Raw genomic sequence first — 18,894 nt, 5'->3', positions numbered from 1 at the left:
GACTGGCTGTGAAGGTTGGGTGGGCATCCTGAGTGTGAAGGGCCAACCCTGGCACAGGCACGTGGCAAGGCCCACAGCCCTGCTCTCAGACCCAGTGTCTGTTTGCCAGACTCTTGGTCATAGGTTTCAACAGCAGCAGTGGCCCTAATGCGCCTGTACTTAGTGTCGCCACACTAATACTGTCCAGTTAGAGCAGCAGAGACAGAGAAGCCCGGAATATCAGCAATGGGAGGATCTAGTAGGATGCCGTTAGCAGCAGAAGCTATGTGTTGTTGGAAAAGTGGGTTCTGGAAGGCAGGAGGAGCGGGGTTACTGGGTATGTTTTGGCTGCCAGAGGGAATCGTTCCCGTCACAGGTGCCAGGTTGGTGGGGGTCTCTTGGTTCTGTTCCCCTGGGTGCAGCCTCTGACCTCCTCTCTCCCCTCAGCATCTGCTACTATGGCCGGCTCTTCTGGGAGTGGGGGGATGGCATCCGTGTGCACGAATCCCAGAAGCCCCAGGACCCAGACAAGCTGTCCAAGGAGGATGTCCTCTCCTTCATCCAGACACACAGCGCCTGAGGGCCTGGGGCGCGCCCACCCTGCCCAGCGCCCTGTCGTTCGGAGCCTGGCCTTGAGGGCGGTGGCCCCTCCCGCTCCTCGAAGAGCTCAGTTGGAGCCTTTAGAGGACACATGTTCCTTCTGTGGGACACTCTGAACTTTCCTCCCTGGAGCGCTGCCTGGGAACTGTCTCCCCTGCCAGGACAGGACTCCATCAGCTCCTGCAGCAGGTCAAGGTCAGGGCCCAAGGCACCTGGGGCCAGCGGGGGACGTGTCAGGGGTAGCAGGGCTCTGCCGTTCTCGCTTGTAGCGCACACTCACTTTTCTGAGTTCTGTGCATTGCCCGAGGGCGCCTGTGCCCCTGCCTTGCCCAGCTTTTTATTGGGCAAACTCCGAGAGGGGAGGCCCACTGTTGTGAGCTGGCTGGAGCAGCTGCTATATAAATCAAAGTTTTGTTTCCTTGAACTTGTTCTGTTTTGATGCCAAGTTGGAGAAGACTGCCTCCTCCCCTGCCCTGCCCTGGTCTTCCCAGCCCACACCTTTGACCATCCTGCAGGCCGGGAAGGGAAGCATGTGGACCCCGTCTGATACTACATAGGATGCAGGTGGCATGTCTGGGAGTGGGTGTGACTGCTTCCTGGGGTTGTAGAGTCTTTCTGTGCCCCAGCCCTCTCAGTGTAAACCCTGGGCAGCTCTAGAAGGGGAGGAAGCAGCCTTGAAGAGCTGCGTTTTCTGTGGCCAGCAGTGGTGGCCCCCTGTAACAGGGTCCTCCAGGGTTGGGTGGCACCCAGTCCTCTGGCGATCATGGCACTCCTGGTTGCCCCAGACACCTTGCCACCCTCCCCCCGTCCTTTGTTTTCTTCCCCAACAGGAGGCACAGTTGCCTTTGTTTGTCCTTATGTGGTCACTCCACGTCCTCTATATCTTGGCGGGCGGAGGGGGAAAGCTGGGCAGTAGCTTTGGGTGGGGGAGGGAACCTGTGGTGGTTTTTAATGGGAAATACCTCTCGGAGATGCTCACAGGGGCTCCCTAGGGCCCCATCCGTGTACTAAACTGGTTTCCATGGAGATAGAGGGCACGGAGGCTTCCCATGAGGTTGGAATTGACTCCACCTCAGGGGTCTACAGCCCACATCCAGCCCCTCCCCCCAGGTTGTCAGCAGCACCGCTGAGATGCTGTATTTCCACCCAATTCTGGGTATCAGTGTGTCTTGCAGAACCTTGGATCATTAAAGACATATTTTTAACGCCTGTGTGGTTCTGTGCTGGGGCTGCTGTGTGTCCTCTGTGCTTTGTGGTCTGGGGCTGGGAGGTGAAGGGGAGGAAGCTCGCCTCAGTGAAGTGGGGAGAAGGGGCTGGTTTAATCAGCGCTGTGTCTGAGCTCAGGGCTCCCAGGGCTGCTGCTTGCTGCCCAAGAGGAGCCCAAGGAAGAGTCAGAAAATGCTGTGGCTCCTGTGAGAAGCAGGGGTTGGAGAATGAGAGACCCCGCAGCCCAGGAGGCCCCTCCCCCTCACGTGAATCACTCAGCTACTCCCAGTGGCACCGTGACAACCCGGGATCAGTCTGTGTGACTAAAATAACAGAGGCGTCAGACCAATTAGTGCCACTAGATGGGGAGGGAGCCATGGCTCTGCATCTGCACTGGAGGCCGTGTTCTCCGTCCTGTCACCCAGCAGGTCCTCCCCTAGAGCCTTCTGCCTACACACTGCTTGGGTGGGTCCTTCATGTTCCACGGCCTGAGCGCCCAGGCAGTGCCTTTCCCGGCTTTTCTGACTTAGTTGGTGTGATCTCAGCTCCCAAGCCCCTGCATCCTTCTGCTTGCCCTACTTGGCCTTGCTCCAGCCTCCAGCACCTATGCTGGAGAGGCTGTGAGCAGGGGTGGGGTGGTCTGCGTTTGCCCCTCCTGCAAACTCCGCCAAGTTTCCTGGCCATGCACCCTGAGCCTGTCTGGTCATGACTGTGGCCCCGGCTGCCCACTGGCTCTGCCACACCTCACCAGGCCTGCTGCCTCTTGAAGATACTGGATTAACTCTGCCCTCCAGTGGGACCACCACACAAGCACGAGTCCCCAGGCTGCACTTTTTCTGCTGTGATCACAGGCAGGCACCAACTGGGGTGCCAGACCGCGTCTGGAGGGGACAGGGACAAGTGGTGCCAGGTCGGCCTCAGCCCAGCAGCCCAAGCTCCCGATGCGGCTCCCACTGAGGCTCCCACTGAGGTTCTGCCTGAGCAGGTGCTTTGTCACCGCCTTATTCCCCACCTGGGTTGGGGGCTTACCTTCACAGCCCCTCTCCTCCCTTGAATCCTGAATGCCACCCCACTGCCATCGGGTCATGACATTTTCTCGGCACACAGGTTCTTTATTGTCTTTCCCCTGGGCTAAGCCAGCATGAAGTCCTTCTGGAGCCCCAAGCCCACAGCGGGAATGGGAGGTGAGAGGGGCCAGGCCAACAGGAAGCCCTGCTCCAATGTCTGGGTCAGGGAGAAACAGCCTTGTACTTTGGTCCTCTTGAGGCTTGAAGGGCCTGCTTAGCTATGATCACGGAGCTGAGGGGAAGCCAGGGCTGACTGGAGAAATCGCAGCCTCACAGGGCCCAGTAGGCATAGATGACGGTCAGCAGGAGGAAGATGGCCACAGACAGCAGCATGTTCTTGCGGTTCTCCTGCCGAAGCAACTTCAGCTCCTTCTCTGGGAGGAAAAAAGGTGGTGGACAGGTGTCCTCGATCGGCACAGATCCTCAAAACCTTGTGGCTGTAGCTGCTGGGCCCAAAAAAGCCCCAACCCCCAATGCTCTCAACCGTTTCTCTCCAAATTGCAGCCAAAGACAGCATGTGTGGGAGAGTCACCAAAAGGGCTACGCCTGAAAGCCCAGTGAGGTGGTGGCGTGGCCTCCCCAGGAGGGTCCTCCGGCTTGTCCCTGGGTGGCCCCGTGGCGCCCCTCCCTCCGGGGCGTCTTATCTGGTCAAGCAGAGACTGAGGGCAGCTGGGCCCCCCTTGGGGAGCAGGCACAAGGCAGGGCCACACAAGCAGTGCTTCAGTCTGCTCTCTGCTGGATGCCCAGCTAAGCAGGAACTAGTGATGGTGAGTGGAGGCCGTCTGTGCTCACGGGGTGGTCAGGCTGCCTCTGGAGGACGCCAGCCCAGCTATTCCACAGCCACGCTGTGTCCATTTATGACACAGAGGTGGCTGGTACTCTGTGAGGGCTAAACTGAGTGATAAATGCTACAATTTTGTGTGAAAACTGCCAGCTTTGAGGGGGGAACTGAGGTCTCATTTCTCCCTGTGTGAGGGAGTGGGGATATGTGCAAACCAGCCTTGGGCAGGCCAGACAGGACCCGGGCAGGGGTATGTGACACCGTGCTTATGGCGTTGGCTCAAATTCCTCAGGGAGGTTCCCTGCCGTATAAACTACTCTAGGGCTGATTCTGGGCCAGCTCTGGCCCCCCAGGGTGACTAGAACAGAGCCCGAGGAGCCTCTGCAGACCCTTTACCTCCCAGGCCACTGGGCAGGGTGGCAGCAGGGTGGTGGGGGGCAGCGGCCACTCTCCAGCTCTGGGCCAGGTGTGGGCTCCCCCTGGCTCAGCGCCCGGCACCCAGAAGGTGGCAGTATCGCTCCACCCACAGCAGCCCTTCACGGCACCCGCATGGGAGGTTCATTGTCCATCCTGGACCCCAAAGACCCTACTACCATCGTTCCCATCGCAAGGTTTTCCTGGGAGGGAATGGAGGTCTGCAAGGAGAGGGCCAGAACAGGCCTCCCAAGTCGGGGGAGTGGGAGGGATCTCAACCTGGCTCCAACCACCCCCTCGATCCCAGCGGGGAGAACAGACCCTCTGGTCTCTCCGTTCCCCTTGGAACAGAAGAGCAACCCTGCTCCTCTCCTAGGCTGCTGGGCCTTCAGTGGAGTCCTGTGGCCTCCTGAGGGCTGGCCCCCTCCCGAAGTGCACCCTTGACCCCCATCACTTTGTGGGCTCCCCAGGCTGCCTGCCTGTTCCTGATCCTGGGACTGGAGGGTGGGGCTGGCAATGGGAAGGAGCTTTCTTACCATAGTTGGAGGCTTTGTTCATCAGGCTGCTTTTCTCCTTCTCCAGAGACCTCCTGTGAGGGGGGAAGGTCAAAATAGCTCGAGCTTTTTTCCCACCTAAGGGGCAGCGGGTGCACCAGGGCAGGGTGGACAAGAGGAAAAAGGGCCCAGGTCTCTGGGAGCAGGGGGAGGGGAGGGGTGGAATTTAAAGGTCAGGACCCAGGGACAGATACGAAGGGGTGGGGGCCGTGGAGAGGGGCATCACCTGGCCTCTGAGCTCAGCTCCGCCCCACAGAGCCTGGAGTTCACGACCTCCAGGTCTCTCCGACATTGTGACAACTTCTTCTCCAGCCCATCGATCTGAAAGACACAGCACACCCAGCAGGTAGAGATGGGTGGCAGACTCTTCCAGTTTTCAAGACAGCTGGGATCTTGGGATGAGGAAGGAGTCTCTAGGAGTCTTAGGACAGCATCCACACTTTGAATCCACGGTTTGCTGTCCTCTGTGTCCACATGGTACAGCCTGAGCCTGGCTGGAGACACCTGTGAACGTTGCTCAGGGTTTTCGAGCTGCCCTGACCCACCAGACCAAACATGGGATGGGGCAGACAGGAGCAGCCCCTCAGTCAGCTGTGTCCCCAGTTGGGCCCCACAGCAGGAACAACCAGAGCCCTGAATGTGGCAAGTTCTGCTACACAGGCAGATCCTAGAGTGAATGAGGTGATACGGGCAGCCTGTGCCTTTCCAAAGCACTCCATGCATGATTAGACGTCTAGGGGCCAAAAAAGCAGAGGCATTTCTTCACATTGGTACACCTCATTTTAAAGTAACCCAAGTTGTAATAATACACATTTTCCCATGAGATTCAATAAAAATTACTAAAAGTACAGATTAAAAGTTTCTGACTTGGTTTTTGTGCAAAAGCACTGACCAGCATCAAGATAGCTGTAACATGTGATAAAATAGCTAAGCTCCTAAAAGGCTACATGCCAAAGGTGCCTGTTCTCCCATTTATTTTGATTATAGTTTCAGAGATGTGTTCTTGGGGAAATAATCTGAATTATGGGGACATGCTTTATGAAGTACTAGACTGGATCGTCCAAGGTCCTGGTGCCACGCATTTGGCTTTCAAAGTTCACCTGTGTCCATCTGTGTGCAGGTGTCTTATCGGCCACCTCTTTGGGTCTGGGCCTGCTGCTGCTTGCCCTGCTGGTGGAGCCTAGACTGCAGTCGGGAGTTCAGGGGGCCCTGTGTCCCTCACAGCAGCTGACTGAACAGTGCCCTGGGTCCAGCTCATGCTTGATTTTCCATATGACCTCACTTACTGTTACCACAACCCGGGGAGGGATAGCAAATACCACTTCGATTTCACAAATGGGAGACTGGGTCCCCTAGATGGGAGGACTTTACTGAGAAGTCAAAGTAGAACGCCCCTCTCCTTAAAGGTCTCAGCCAGCTCTCTGCTCCAGTCCTTTCTGGAGTGGCCCCTGTACAGATGGAAATCAATGACTGTGCAGACCAATTCTAGCATCCCTGGTGTTCTGGGGACAGTGTCAGAGTTGCCCTTGAAGACTCTGGGCCTTCAGCCCCTCCTCCTGGCCTGTACCCACCCTGGTCCTTCTGGGTCAGCCTCTTTCCCTTGTCCCAACGCTCAGCCCAAATGACACACCACCTACCCCCTTCCCTGCAGCCCCAGCTGCCGCCAACTCCAGCTCTGGAAGCAGGGCTCTGTGGGAGGGAACCGCTGCAGAGCCTTGAGTTAATTGCTTGGCTAATCATGTCATTTCCTACTGCTGCTGCTGCTAAGTCGCTTCAGTCGTGTCCAACTCTGTGCGACCCCATAGACAGCAGCCCACCATGCTCCCCCGTCCCTGGGATTCTCCAGGCAAGAGCACTGGAGTGGGTTGCCATTTCCTTCTCCAGTGCATGAAAGTGAAAAGTGAAAGTGAAGTCGCGCAGTGTGTCTGACTCTTAGCGACCCCATGGACTGCAGCCCACCAGGCTCCTCAGTCCATGTGATTTTCCAGGCAAGAGTACAGGAGTGGTTGCCATTGCCTTCTCCGTATTTCCTGCTAGTGGGTACCAAAGGGAGGGCTGTCCTGGGAACAGCCCTAGCCAGGAGATGGGCCTTTGCTTGGGGAGGCCAAAGGCCGTCCTGAACCTGTGCTGTAGGGAAACCAGTGCCGGGGAGCCAGGCTCAGGGAACGGAAACAGTCTGATGTGAAGGTTAGTGGGGACGGAGCCAAGAGGAACAGGTGACAGGCCGCCGTGAGGCCCGCCCTTCACAGCAGCACCCGACACACACAGCCTCCCCTCAGGCCGTAAGACTTGTGGTTTCCATTTCCTGGTGCAGAAACCAAAATCAAGGCACCAAATGCTATGCTGGGTCCCAAACAAAGCTTAATTCTTGCTGTGCTCTCTCCTGCATGAGGCCTTTTCTGTGGCCCTTGGCCGGAGAGGTACTGCCTCCTTCCCTGGGCAGATGAGCCGATCCTTCTCTCATGAAGCCAAGCGCATATTATGTCATCCAGCTGTGGGTGTCCCAACCTCATCTTGCCAAACTCTGGGAGCCCCTTGGGTAGATGATATAAATCTGCAGCCCAGGGTCACGCCTAGCCTAGATCAACCCACTCCACTTACGTGTGTGATGCCTGGCCTCTAAGGAAGGCTGACTGTGTACCCCCTACCCTAGAAGGCGTGGTGGCCATCTGTCTCCTCTGTGGCCACTACAAAGCCTGCCCTGCTGCAGTCCCTGTGTTTGTAGCCATGGAGGAATGAGCGGGGCTAGGTCTCATTTAGCACCTGGAGTCTGAAACACTCCCTCATGCCCACAGAAGCGGAAAGAAGCTAGAGAAGCAGTGGTACATGCACGTAGATTATATACTTTGTGGACCACCCCATGCAAGTATTAGTGCTAGGTTAGATTTCTCCCTGCCACCCTTTGGCCAGGCCCTGGTATGCATGTCATTTTGCGGAAGAATTTTGGGGCTTTCCATCCCTAAACACCTCTACAAGGCTACCGGGGGCCAGGAACTCATCATGCTAAGCACAATCTTTAAATTGAGGTTGGCAAACCACAAGTGGGCACATCAGTCTGCTGTCACGCTCTAGCAGGGCCTGTGGAGCTGGCGGCTGGAGGCCTTTATCTCAACAAGCCCAATTTATCTGCAGTTCCATGAATACCCCCCTTTCACTTACCACTTTTTAATGAGCATAAACAGACTAACACAAATCAAGGTTTTAGGGACTCAAGTTCTAACCTCCCTCCATGAATATTTATGGCCTGCTGCAGCTCTCTCTGATTCCCTCTAAACATCAAATTCTCCTTTAAACCCAGCTGCCTGCTGTGGGCAGAGCGAGGGCAGTCTGGGGCCGGCGGGAGGCTCTTCAGCAGGCCCCAGACCCATCCTCAGAAGGTGCCCCCCACAGTCCAACACCCTGCAGCACTTGCTGAAGCAGAAGCCGGTTCTCAAGCAGCCATAACAATGGGTGCAAAAGTTCTAGTGACCTAGGGACGTCACTGCCGGTTCAGCGATAAAGAATCCGCCTGCCAATGCGGGGGCGCGCTCGATCCCTGCTCCGGGAAGAGCCACGTGACGGGGCAACTGAGCCACTGCGGTAAGAAGCCAGCACGTCGAAACACTGCAACGAAGACCCAGGAAGTCGAGCCAAAAGTAAATAAATTTTCTGGTGACCTACTGGCTGCCAGTCAGGCAGGGAGGAAGGGTCAAGATGCGTCTTTTAAGTTGTGACTGGGGTCAGGGAGTGATGGCCACAGAGCAGAGCTGGCCCAGCAAGATGGAACCTGAAATACGGGCGAGCACCCAGGAAATAGACCTAAAATAAGCCTCTAGTTGGCTTTTCAGACAGCAGTGACAAGCACATAGGTAACACACTTCGAAGATTCCCCCAAACAAACCTATAGTCTTTGATCAGCCTCCTCTCTGCCACCAGGCTGAAGGCAACAGAGGACAGGACAGCCAGGACCAGGAGAGGAAACATGGGTTAGGACCAGAATAAGGAAACAAATGTCAAGAAGATTCTGGAAGCATAAGGGTCAGAGCTGGGCAAGCAGTTGGAAGACCAAGTGCCCAGAGGCCTGAAGCTATAGCTCCTGAGAAGTGTGGTAACAGGGAGTATGGGCTGTACTCTGGCAACTTAGCTCGCCAGTCACCTGCTATGTCTAGGTGACTTCCTTAATTCTGTGCCTCAGTTTACTCGAGTATAAAACAAAGGTAATAATGTTTCCTATTTCCAAGAGTTGTGAGGATGATACAAAGCAATACATGTAAGGTATTAATATTAGAACAGTGCCTCACACACACAGTGAAGGTTTAACAAGTGTTTGCTATCATTATTAGAGAATGGTTTTCAACTAGATCTTTAGGGAATAAAAAGAAAATTGAGTTAATTTGTGGCAAGAGTAAGAGGAGTGAGAAACAGGGGTGTGAAATGGAGCGAACTCCCCGTTGGCCACTGGCTGGCAGCAGCGGGAGGGGAGCCCCTCGGCTCAGGTACGGCCGTCCCATCCACGGAGGGTCAGCAGGGCCTGCAGGGTTGGCCATCAGCACAGCCATGCCTCCAGACCGGCCTCCCCAGCCGGCTTGGGACGCGGCACACTGGGGACTTTATGACCCTGCCCTAGATGAACCTGGGGTGGTCTGGAGCCGGTGCCATGTTGTAAAGGTTGGGCCTGGTGGAAGCAGAGGTCAAGAGGCCAAGAGCAGCGGCTAGGGGCAGAACAGACTCAAGCGTGGTCTGAGCCCCAGCGGGCATCTGTGAAGATGCAGAACAGCAGGTGGGGGCTGGGGGCTGGCAGCTGGCGCCCAGGTTCCCTGAAGCTGCGGCTCTCTGGGGCCAGGTGCTCAGCTAAACTGGGAGCAGGAACGCAAAGCCCAGGTAGAAAGAGGCTCCATCAGAGATCCGACCAACTCCGACGGGAAGGGAAGATAACGCTCTGGAGGCCAGGGAGGCTCCCAGGACTCCTGCCCAACAGGCTAGAGAGCAGGCATTCGGCAGGAGCGTGGCTGCCCCACTGGTTCAGTTCTGGGACTTCCCTGGAGCGGTCTGCTGGCTGTGACTCTCACAGGTACAGGAACAGCTACGGTGGGCACTGAGGCAGGCCCTCATTCAGGCTGTGTGGGAGCAGAGAGTGGATGCCCCTGGCGGACAGTAACATGGACGAGAGAAATGTCCACGCATTATCTTTACACTCATAAGACCAAGTGTGTTTTAATACAGGGGAATGAAGAGTGTGTCTCAGTCCGTAGGCGGAGCATGGCCGCACAGGGGCCCGAGCAATCAGTGAGGCCGTGGTGTGAGCCCCGCGCCACTGCCTGCCTTCTGGCACGCCACACAAGCACCCACTAGGTGTTGTGTACACTCGTGTGCAAGCAGCTCAGGGGGCCAGGAAACAGGTGGTGAACAGGCAGCCTGTCCTGACAGTAACGTGTGCTCTTGACCCCAAGACCAGCAGTGGCTAAAACCTGCCCATGGAGACTGCCAGTCTGAGCCGTGGTGGGGAGGAAGGGAGGAGGAGAGAGGCAGGGAGCATCTCTCAAGGAGTGGGGAGCTGAGGGCCCCGGGGGAGGTCCTGGAGACGGGAGCCAGAAAGTCTATATTGTGTTGGCCAAAGAGTTTGCTCAGGTTTTTCTGTACCATCTTATGAAAAGATCTGGATGAACTTTCTGGCCAACTCAATACTTTAACCAGAAAGGCCCACGAGGGATTCCTCCAATCAGAATGGGAACTGCTGCCCTTCTTATCCAAGCTGGGGCTGGGGGACTGGAGGCTGGGCAGTGGCTTAGAGAGTGGGCAGAGGAGCAGGCTCAGTGGGGAGAACTGTAAGACCAAGGATTCTCCCCAGAGGCGGGGGTGTTTCCTGCAGCAGATCTCAGAGTTCTGAAGGCAGACGCTAAGGTCAGAACAGGCCCTGGCCCCAGCCAAGTGAGGCCACTGCTCCTGCTGGCCGGCACTGGGGCCAGGGCCCCTCCGTCAGAAGCAGCTCTGGGCTCCCTGCAGGCAGTTCAGTATTAAGCAAAACCGCCTCTGCCGCCTGACTTGGGGAATAACACCCTATCCTCACAGCTTTAGGGAAGTCTCCCTGGGGTCCTATATGCCATAAAACTACTGTGTTAAGAGAAACTGTAAAATTCTCCCAGAATCCCCAGGGGGCATCTTTTCAGGAGTGTGGAGCCTCCTGGTACTGAAGTGGCCCCTTTGGGGGCAGGGAAGGATAAGCACTCAGCATCCTGGTCAGGCCAAGCCCACGGGCGGCCATTTCCAGGTCTGCCAACAAGCACAAGCTGCAGGCTGTGGCTCTCCCACTGAAGATTCTCCTACTGAAGGTGCTGAATGGTGCTCCCAGAAGCATGCCGACGGCCCGGACTTCCTAAGGAGCCGCTGTCTAGGGCCAGACTTTCTTCTGGAAAAGGGCAGAGGCACACTTGGAGCTTGGCGCTGCCAGGCAAGCCACTGTGCTTTCCGGTTTTAGGAAGTCGTTTCCAGTCTTGCTGGCCTTGCTCTTGGCAGCTTCTGGGCTATGAGTGACAGGGGCTGAGAATGAGTTAAGGGGTCAAGCAGTGGTTATGGGACATATCCTACCCCGGCCTGGCCAGATCCTTCCTGCACCAAGACCTAGTAACGAGCATGGTGTCGAGGGACCTGAGCCCAAGCCAAATCATGGACTACACGTGTCTGGATGGCAGCGCGCCAGTCAGAGCAGCCTCTGGAAGCCCAGGGCCCACAGTAATACCGGCAGCAGCCAGCACTTTGGGGGCAGGCACTGTTCTAAACGCCTCACATGGCTCCCTCACAAGACGCTCACAATAACCCTGGGCGGTGAGGAGAAGTGTCAGTATCCACATCCTGTGGATGAGGAAACCTGGGCCACGGGGATGAAGTAACCTGTCCAGGATCACACAGCCGGTACCCGAGGGGGTGGTGGTGGGAGTCAGCGCTGTGAGCCACCAGCCCAGGGGGACACGCAGAGCCACCAGCCTGGAGCCACTTTCAGCTCGTAGGCGAAACCTCCACTTACACCCTGGGCCAGTCTGTGGGCAGCTTCCCACATGCTCCCCAATGTCTGCATCAACTCTGCAAGAAAGGGACCTTCCCCTTTTTATAGAGGAGCAAACTCCTGTGCGTTTATGCAAACCCATCTAGGTCACAGCACTGGGAAGTGGCAGAATTGGGGTCTGAATTGGTGGTTTTCTGCTTCAGAGCTCATGCTCTTTCCACCACTTCAAGCTCTTTCACCAAAATCCCTCATGAAAACATTCATGACAAAGAAGGGTTCTGTGGAACAAAATCATTACACATCCCAGTTGAAGCCCATCTAAGCTTGTTGATCTGGCTTTAACAGATTCTCTGCTCTGAATAATCTTGTACAAGGGCTTTGCTTGGTTTCTGTCCACATAACAGATACTCGCTGTGAGGGAAGAACCTGACTGAAATCTGTTTGCCTGGAGACAGTGAGATGGGAGCCCAGCATGTCCTCACGCTGAAGGCAATTATTACCTTCCAACTCTGAGCTTCAGACACCCGAGGCACCCTCCCCCAAACGACCTATGCTGCCAAAGCACCCTGACAAAGCGCACAGAACAAATAGTGTCTGGGAAGGAAAAAGGTGGGCTAGTTGGGCCTGAAAACCTCTTCTTTCCCCATAGCCTTTCTTCTTACTTGTTAACAATCCACAGCCCGAAGAGTGGGGTCAACTGTTTCATCTCCAGCCCCAGCAGTCCAGGAACTGGATTTCTGGAAACCCACTCATTCTCACACGTCAGGGAAGCCCCAGGACGTTTATTATGATGGGGAGAGAAGCCAGCCCGCCAGCACAGATGGTCTCCGGCTTCCCATCTGGGGCCTGGAAGCCACACAGCCAACTCACGCGGGGGTCACGGGCCCTGATTTTCCAGGGGACCAGCCTCAAACCCCAGAGGACGGATTACCCTGATAGTCCCTAAGGGATGTTTTCTGTGGAGGAGGCTCTTTTGTTTTCTGAGGGTAGAAAAGAGAAACCTCCACCACGGCTCCCAAATCATCAGAAGTTTCTCTGCTAGGCTGGGCAGATGACAGCAAACCCACCCAGTTTGTAATCAATGAACAAGTTTCAGGAAAAGCAGAGCGCTAAGGGGCTTGTCATTTCTCTGGAGAGTCACTCCCTGCCCCAGGTCAGGAACTTGGGGGCCCGGCTGAAGCCCTCACGAGCTCTGAAGCCTTCTGAGACCCCCTGGCCTTTGAGCAGCTCACAAGCAGAGCCATGTCAGTCTGCGCCTGGAGCCTTCAGTCGTCCCTGGGCCAGAACACCTGAGCTTTGTTTTCTCTTCTTGCCCCCAATATATAGTTTTTGATAAATTAGCAAAAGCCTCTTCATCGCTGAAAGGCTCAGAGCCCTTTTTAAGAATTAGCATCTACCCCGCGCCTTATGAATTCATTAATTAAGACGCTGGCAAACAGCCACTTCCACGCACGCTGACACCCAGCCGCGCTAGGTAATGAGGCTTTAGTCTCCTGACCCCCGGCAAGTGGAGTGGAGCCAGACACAGGCTGCCCAAGAGAAATCACCTGCCCAGTGGCAACCTGTCGCTTGTGCCTGGCAGCAGGTGAGGCTTATTTAATGGTCAGTTGCCCTTGAACTGTGTCCACAGGCCTCAAGCCTTTCTCCCAGCCCCTGGCTGGGCGGCAGCCAGCAAGGCGGTGTCCAGATGCCTGCTCCACTGTGGGCTCCTGACCTCTGACCGATGAACCAGTCAACTGGGCCCAGAAGTCAAGAGGTGAGGGTTCAATGCCTCCTCTAGCCTCTCAAGGCCGATTCAGTAAATATTTATTGATGGCCCACTAGGCTGCTTCTAACCTTTGTCTTAGAAAGCTGGTAGGTTCACACCAGCCTTGTACACAGCCTGTTCCGGAACCGAGACGGTCTTCAGCCGCACTCAGTGCTGCTGCCTCTCATTGCCCTCAGGGAGTTCACAGCGGGGGCTGACATCACACAAACACAAGTGTCCAGGCTGCTCTCCTCCTGGTGCTCATCCTGCCTTGGTCAATTTTTCCTCTCATCCTACCACCTGTTTTTCACCATCACTGATCCTGGCCTCTTTCTCTGATAAGAATTCCAGTGAATTTTAAATGACTACCACTCACTTTTATTCCCTCTAGTAGATACTGTTAGTTGGTCAACACAACATTGATTCCCAACCCCTGCTCCTTTGCATGCCACCATAGAAGTTAGAAAAGCTCAAAGATACTTTTCCAGCCTCAATGCAGCCAGAAGTGGTCATGTTCCAGTTCTAAGCAACAAGATGATCCAGAAGTCAGCTGGGAGACTCCCAAGAGAGCTTATGCTTCACTGACAAAAAGGACAAAGAGTGTTACAGTTCCTTTTTCTTTTCCTCCCTGACTTAAAGTTGAATATGATGACTGGGGCTGTGGCAGCTATCTTGTGAATAGAGGAAACAGCTAAGAAAACGCAGAAACACCAGCCCTGACATAGCTAACCTTTTGAACTAAAGTCAGTAGCTACCTCCCTCCAAATTTCTTGTGATGGGGGAAAAAAAGTGTATTCTTGTTTTTTTAGGTCACTGAGGTCAGTTTTCTGTAACTTGTAGCTTAAAAGTTTTCCAAACTGATAGATTTTTTGTACTGGGCACCAGATCCAACTCTCTAAATGTCAGCCAAGACACTGCACATCTGTTAAGACTGTTGAAACATTTAAAGACACCAAGGTGAATGGTCCAGTTGTGGCGGGAAAGTACAATGACCAAATAACAGGTCATTACTATCAGAAATTAAAAAACTAACAGGTTTTACATAAGCCAAAACCCTATCCATTGAGACTGAAATGCAAGCTTTCCCTCAGGCAGAATCCTTCTATCAGTTTAGATGGAAATACAATCTTTCCCTCCTCCCACACAATTTGAAAATCAGTACCAGAGGTGGTGATTTCTCATCTGAATTATAATTCTCTCTTGTTATTCAGAATAAAACTTGGTAGCCAGTTTTTCCCCAAATCTGATATCTCACAAGGTGGCACAGGAGTTGGATAAAAAGGCTTTGAAAGGAGCCACAAGTGGGGGAGGGTGAGAGATGCCTTAATGTCCTGGGAGGTGACTGTCCAGTCCAGCTGGCCCGAGCCAGCCCTCAGGGGGAGCGCTGCCTGCTCAGTAACTGCTTCATTACAGCAAGTGGAGACTGTCTGCAGCTGCTGAAATCACTCACTTGTGGAGGGTTTACCACACTTGTCAGATTAACAAACATTTTTTATTAAATCACCACTTCATTGGCTCGGAGCACATGACTTTTAATAACAGGACAATATCTGCTGCTCCTGAACACCAGAGCACATTGAATACTCAGATCTGCAGGGGGCAAAGGAGGAGCAAGGTGAGGAGACAGCCAGAAACCAAGTTTTTTCTCACGCGCACAGTTGCAGAGCTCAAACCTTAGAATATCCAAACAAAAGTAACCTAATCATCAAGATGACCAGCATAAATACTTATATTGACATTGACAGGTTAATAAAAAAAACAGGCAAAACTGATTGGTATAAGGCACTAGGAGAGCAGGCACATCACCATATTCAAAACACTTTTAAAACTCACATCAGGGACTTCCCTGGTGGTCCAGTGGCTAAGAATCCATGCTCCCAATATAGGGAGCCCAGGTTCCATCTTGGTCAGGGAACTAGATCCCACATGCTGGAACTAAAAAAAAAACCCACTTGTCGAAAGAAAGACCCAAAGTAAGATCCCAGCTGTCACAAGTAAGCAGCCAAAACAAAGAAAGTAAATAAAAATATGAAAAAAGGAAAGGTATTATCACAAATAAATAAAACCCATATCAGGCAAACAAAAGATATCTATGAACATCTATGATCTATATGTGGACCATAGTCACCGAGTCTGCAAGCCCTGGTGATGTTCAAGTCCTTCATGTTACCAATGAGGAAACTATAAAGGCCAAACTTAGTTACAATGGAAGGATGGCTACCAATAAGAAAGCCTTGTTTATTGACTATCCATTGTGTGTCACACATGCTCCTTTACAAACACTCTCTCATTTAATCCTCAAAACTACCCTGTGAGGTAAGATGCAGTCTGCTGAAGAGACTCAGGCTGTCCAGTAAAATACACTTACATCTTCTTCCACAGAAATGGAGCCCAAGTTGGGCACATGGCCTCCTAGGTGATGAATGTATTTACGAGCCACCCCTCACAGGCCTTGCATCTTAGCTGCAATCTTTGCCAATGAGGAGAGGGCACTTTGGGCCCAGTACTCTTAAGACACTGAGTGTGCTTCCTCCACTCTATCTTTCCTGTCAGTGAACACTTCAATGTGGTGCAACCTAGCTTCATTCATGAGGTGACAACAAGGCTCTGGGGGACAGCAGAACCACAAGACCAAAGGAATATGGCAGAACCACTACTGTCCTGGTACCCTAGACCGGGAGCTGGCAAACAATGGCCTGTGGGTCAAATACGGTCCACGACTTGTTTCTGTAAATAAAAGTTTTATTGGGTGTATGACTTGCTTTTGTAAATAAAGTTTTATTGGAACACTCATTAGTTTACATACTGCCTATGGCTGCTTTTTGTGCTAAGTATAGTTTTTGGTTATTTTTTAGTATAGCTGAGTCTCATTATTTTGGTAGTTATGTTCTATAAAGAGGTCAACAAAAAATTAGCAAATACTGAACCAAGTTAGGTTCCAGAGAGCCTCCGGTCACAACACTTTTATCAGCTGATCAATACAAAACCCTGTGTGCTTGTGTCTAAAGAGACCTTATTTAATATATATTGTTTAATTAACATTGAATGCACATCTAACAGCACATTGTATAATGATGCCTGAGAAAGCTACTCTAACACACACATTTTCTCTATAAGGCATGTCTCAGCCTTCTTGCACTTTGGAAGACTGAACAGCACTTCAGGCCTACACTTGAGGGCCATTTTAAACTGCAAAATCACCAACCAAAAGCACAACAATGCAAGAAACTTGGCACTAAATAGACCAGAAAAAGGACACTAGTTCATAGCTCACAGAAGAGTTGAAAAATAAAGACACACTATTGCCTTGTTTGACTGTAACTGGACATGTGTGCCTCAGGTGAATCAAAGCTCAATGCTTTCAGTCAGTTTGGTAATTACTACTGAACCATTTCAAGTATTGATTTGGGGGTTACAAGCACATTTTAGCAAGTAGACAAATGCACAATACATAATCTGTGAACAACGAGGGTTAACTGTAGTTGCAATAGAGACTATATGGCCCATAAAGCCGAAAACATTTACTATCTGATCCTTTATAAACAAACAAAACCCCGAATTTTGGGATTTCTGTAACAGCAGCTTATCATGTCCTAATATAGGCTATAAAGTCTAGACTTTTCCCATTTCAGAGTGCCATCTCATTTTAGCATCTATATTTGATTTCATTGTGTGTTAGTCACTCAGTTGTGTCTGACCCCATGAACTGTATCCCGCCAGGCTCCTCTGTCCGTGGAATTATCTAGGCAAGTATACTGGAGTGAGTCATCATTTCCTTCTTCAGCGGATCTTCCCGACTCAGGGATTGAACTGTCTTCCCAAAGTTTGTTCGTGTTTTTCCACAACATCTTACAGAAACACTCGAATGAAATTTTTGGTCATCCCAATGCAAGAAGATTCCATCAACCTTGTTCCCTACCGAGTAGGCCAATATTTCTCAAGTGGTGGTACTAAAACCTCCTGCATTAAGCATGGGTGGAGCTTGTTAAAAATACAGACACTTTGTTAAGAATACACACCCAAGTTCTACTGAATTACCTGGGATGGGGGAGAATTCAACTCCCCATTTTTAACAAGGCAGATGATCCTTAACGCATTCTTAAGACTGAGAACCACTGAACTGGGACTAAGTTCAAGAAGACAAGTGCCCAGTATATTTCCTGCAACCACTGAAAGGGTGATCTAAGGGAACCATAAACCGGGAGAAACAAGATGCAGCAGAAGGCAAACCACCTGTGCTTGATTTTGGGCACCTCAACCATTTCCACTCCGGCTCTACTTGAAACTTCAGTTTCCCCATCTGTAAAAATCTCACAGGCTTGTAGTGAGGATTAACCAGGAATGCAAATAAAGTAACAAATAGCACTTGCTCAATAGGCATCAATTTTCTTTCCCTTCCTTATGCAGTTATTTGTAAGCTCTTTGAGAACACCATTCCCGAATCCTCTACAGATTCTCACAAAGTACTTTTCAAGCTCCATGCTTCAGTACCCCAGAAGAAAAATTCCCCATCTCAGGCCACCAGTAATATATTAAACAGTATGGGGTCCCTCACCTTCGGGGGTCCCCTCATCTACAGAGTTCTACCCCTTGGGGATCCCCCTTACTTCCGAGTACCCGCCCCCTTTGGGTTCCCCCTTTCACTTAAACGTTTCCTCTCAGGGCCTCCAAATTTCCGTACCGCGCCCTCTTTGGGGCTCCCCTTACCCGCGAGTCTCTTCCCCTCTGGAAATCCCCTCACCTTCTGTTCCCACCTCTCGTGACCCCTCGGGCCCTGCAACCTTCGATTCTCCCAGCGGGCCGTCTGTCACCCTCGCGTCCCTCTCCCAAACCCACGTCGCCCTCATCTCCTCCTCTTACTCCTTCCTCCAACCAGTAGCCCGGCCGACCCACCATCCGCCGCGGGGAGAAGTTCACGACAGGCTGCAGCCCCCGTTTCTCCCCTCACCTCTAAAGCGACGCCCAGGTTCTCCCGCTTCTTTTTAGTCATATTACTCGACGGGTTCCCGGAGTCATTATTGGACGCGCCCACTGGTAGCGCCACGCATGTGCAAAGTCTCGTGCTTCTCGCTCATTGGCCGCCGAGGTGGCGGGAGGCGGGACTAACGGCGGTCACCATCTAACTGAGGGGCGTGGCCAGCTTGGTGCGGCCATGTTTGTGAGGGGCAACCTTTCTTTGTGGCCTTAGCGTCGAAAGCGGTGGGGAGAGAGTACCTGGATTGGTCCGGAAGGAACGATGCCCCGCCCAGGGGTGGAGCTATCCCTTTCCTTACTTACCCAAAGCCACTTTACGGCACAAGAGACGCTATTTTTTCACCACATCGTCATCTGTGTCCTTCAAGCTTTTAGGGACCACTTTGCGCTGTTTGAGGAAGCCAGCTCCCATCCCTTCAATTCTGTCATTTCTTCACTATGGACCTTCAAGACCATACTGAAGCACTGCCTCACCTCGAAGCCCCCCAGCTTGAGCCCCTTGGCCCTTTGGGAACTGACAATGATCTGTTGTTATGCATCCTTTTCGTCTTGTTTTTATTTTTCTTGTTTTATTGTAACAGCCTACAAACGTC

The 18,894-nt window shown here is 52.7% G+C and overlaps 2 protein-coding genes across 10 annotated transcripts in view; one reads left to right on the top strand and one right to left on the bottom strand.

Annotated features, from left to right (window-relative positions):
- The window catches only part of CMTR1 (cap methyltransferase 1), a 60,531-nt gene extending 58,747 nt beyond the window's left edge, over positions 1 to 1,784 (top strand). For all 5 annotated transcript variants that reach the window (XM_055571529.1, XM_055571528.1, XM_055571527.1 and 2 more), the window contains exon 24: positions 427 to 1,784. In XM_055571529.1, the coding sequence (XP_055427504.1) occupies positions 427 to 559 (133 nt within the window). In that variant the 3' untranslated portion in view covers positions 560 to 1,784. The remainder of the gene's footprint in view (positions 1 to 426) is intronic.
- A 1,092-nt stretch (positions 1,785 to 2,876) lies between these two features.
- Positions 2,877 to 18,437, bottom strand: CCDC167 (coiled-coil domain containing 167). Of its 5 annotated transcripts, none has more exons than XM_055571536.1 (4): positions 18,221 to 18,437; positions 4,828 to 4,922; positions 4,584 to 4,636; positions 2,877 to 3,221 (listed from the first exon to the last, which is right to left on the bottom strand). In XM_055571536.1, the coding sequence occupies exons 1-4, from the start codon at positions 18,315 to 18,317 to the stop codon at positions 3,215 to 3,217; spliced, it is 252 nt and encodes an 83-aa protein (XP_055427511.1). In that variant the 5' UTR covers positions 18,318 to 18,437; the 3' UTR covers positions 2,877 to 3,214. The 5 variants fall into 5 exon arrangements, with proteins under 5 accessions (XP_055427511.1, XP_055427506.1, XP_055427509.1 ...); XM_055571531.1 differs by having other exon boundaries at positions 18,276 to 18,433; XM_055571534.1 differs by having other exon boundaries at positions 2,877 to 3,226; positions 18,276 to 18,429.
- Positions 18,438 to 18,894: the final 457 nt, after the last annotated feature.

Source organism: Bubalus kerabau, chromosome 3 (genome assembly GCF_029407905.1).
Source record: "Bubalus kerabau isolate K-KA32 ecotype Philippines breed swamp buffalo chromosome 3, PCC_UOA_SB_1v2, whole genome shotgun sequence".
Classification (NCBI taxonomy): Eukaryota; Metazoa; Chordata; class Mammalia; order Artiodactyla; family Bovidae; genus Bubalus; species Bubalus kerabau.
The sequence above is the reverse complement of the archived record's forward strand: the minus strand, read 5'-3'. Positions and strand labels throughout refer to the sequence as shown.

Excerpts from the sequence above, each read along its gene's own strand:
- CCDC167 (XM_055571531.1), bottom strand. The coding sequence starts at position 18,317 with ATGACTAAAAAGAAGCGGGAGAACCTGGGCGTCGCTTTAGAG. Across the intron at positions 4,637-4,827 it reads GAGCTGAGCTCAGAGGCCAG|GAGGTCTCTGGAGAAGGAGA; the intron begins GTGATGCCCCTC and ends CCCCCCTCACAG. Across the intron at positions 3,222-4,583 it reads GAACAAAGCCTCCAACTATG|GAGCTGAAGTTGCTTCGGCA; the intron begins GTAAGAAAGCTC and ends CTCCCAGAGAAG.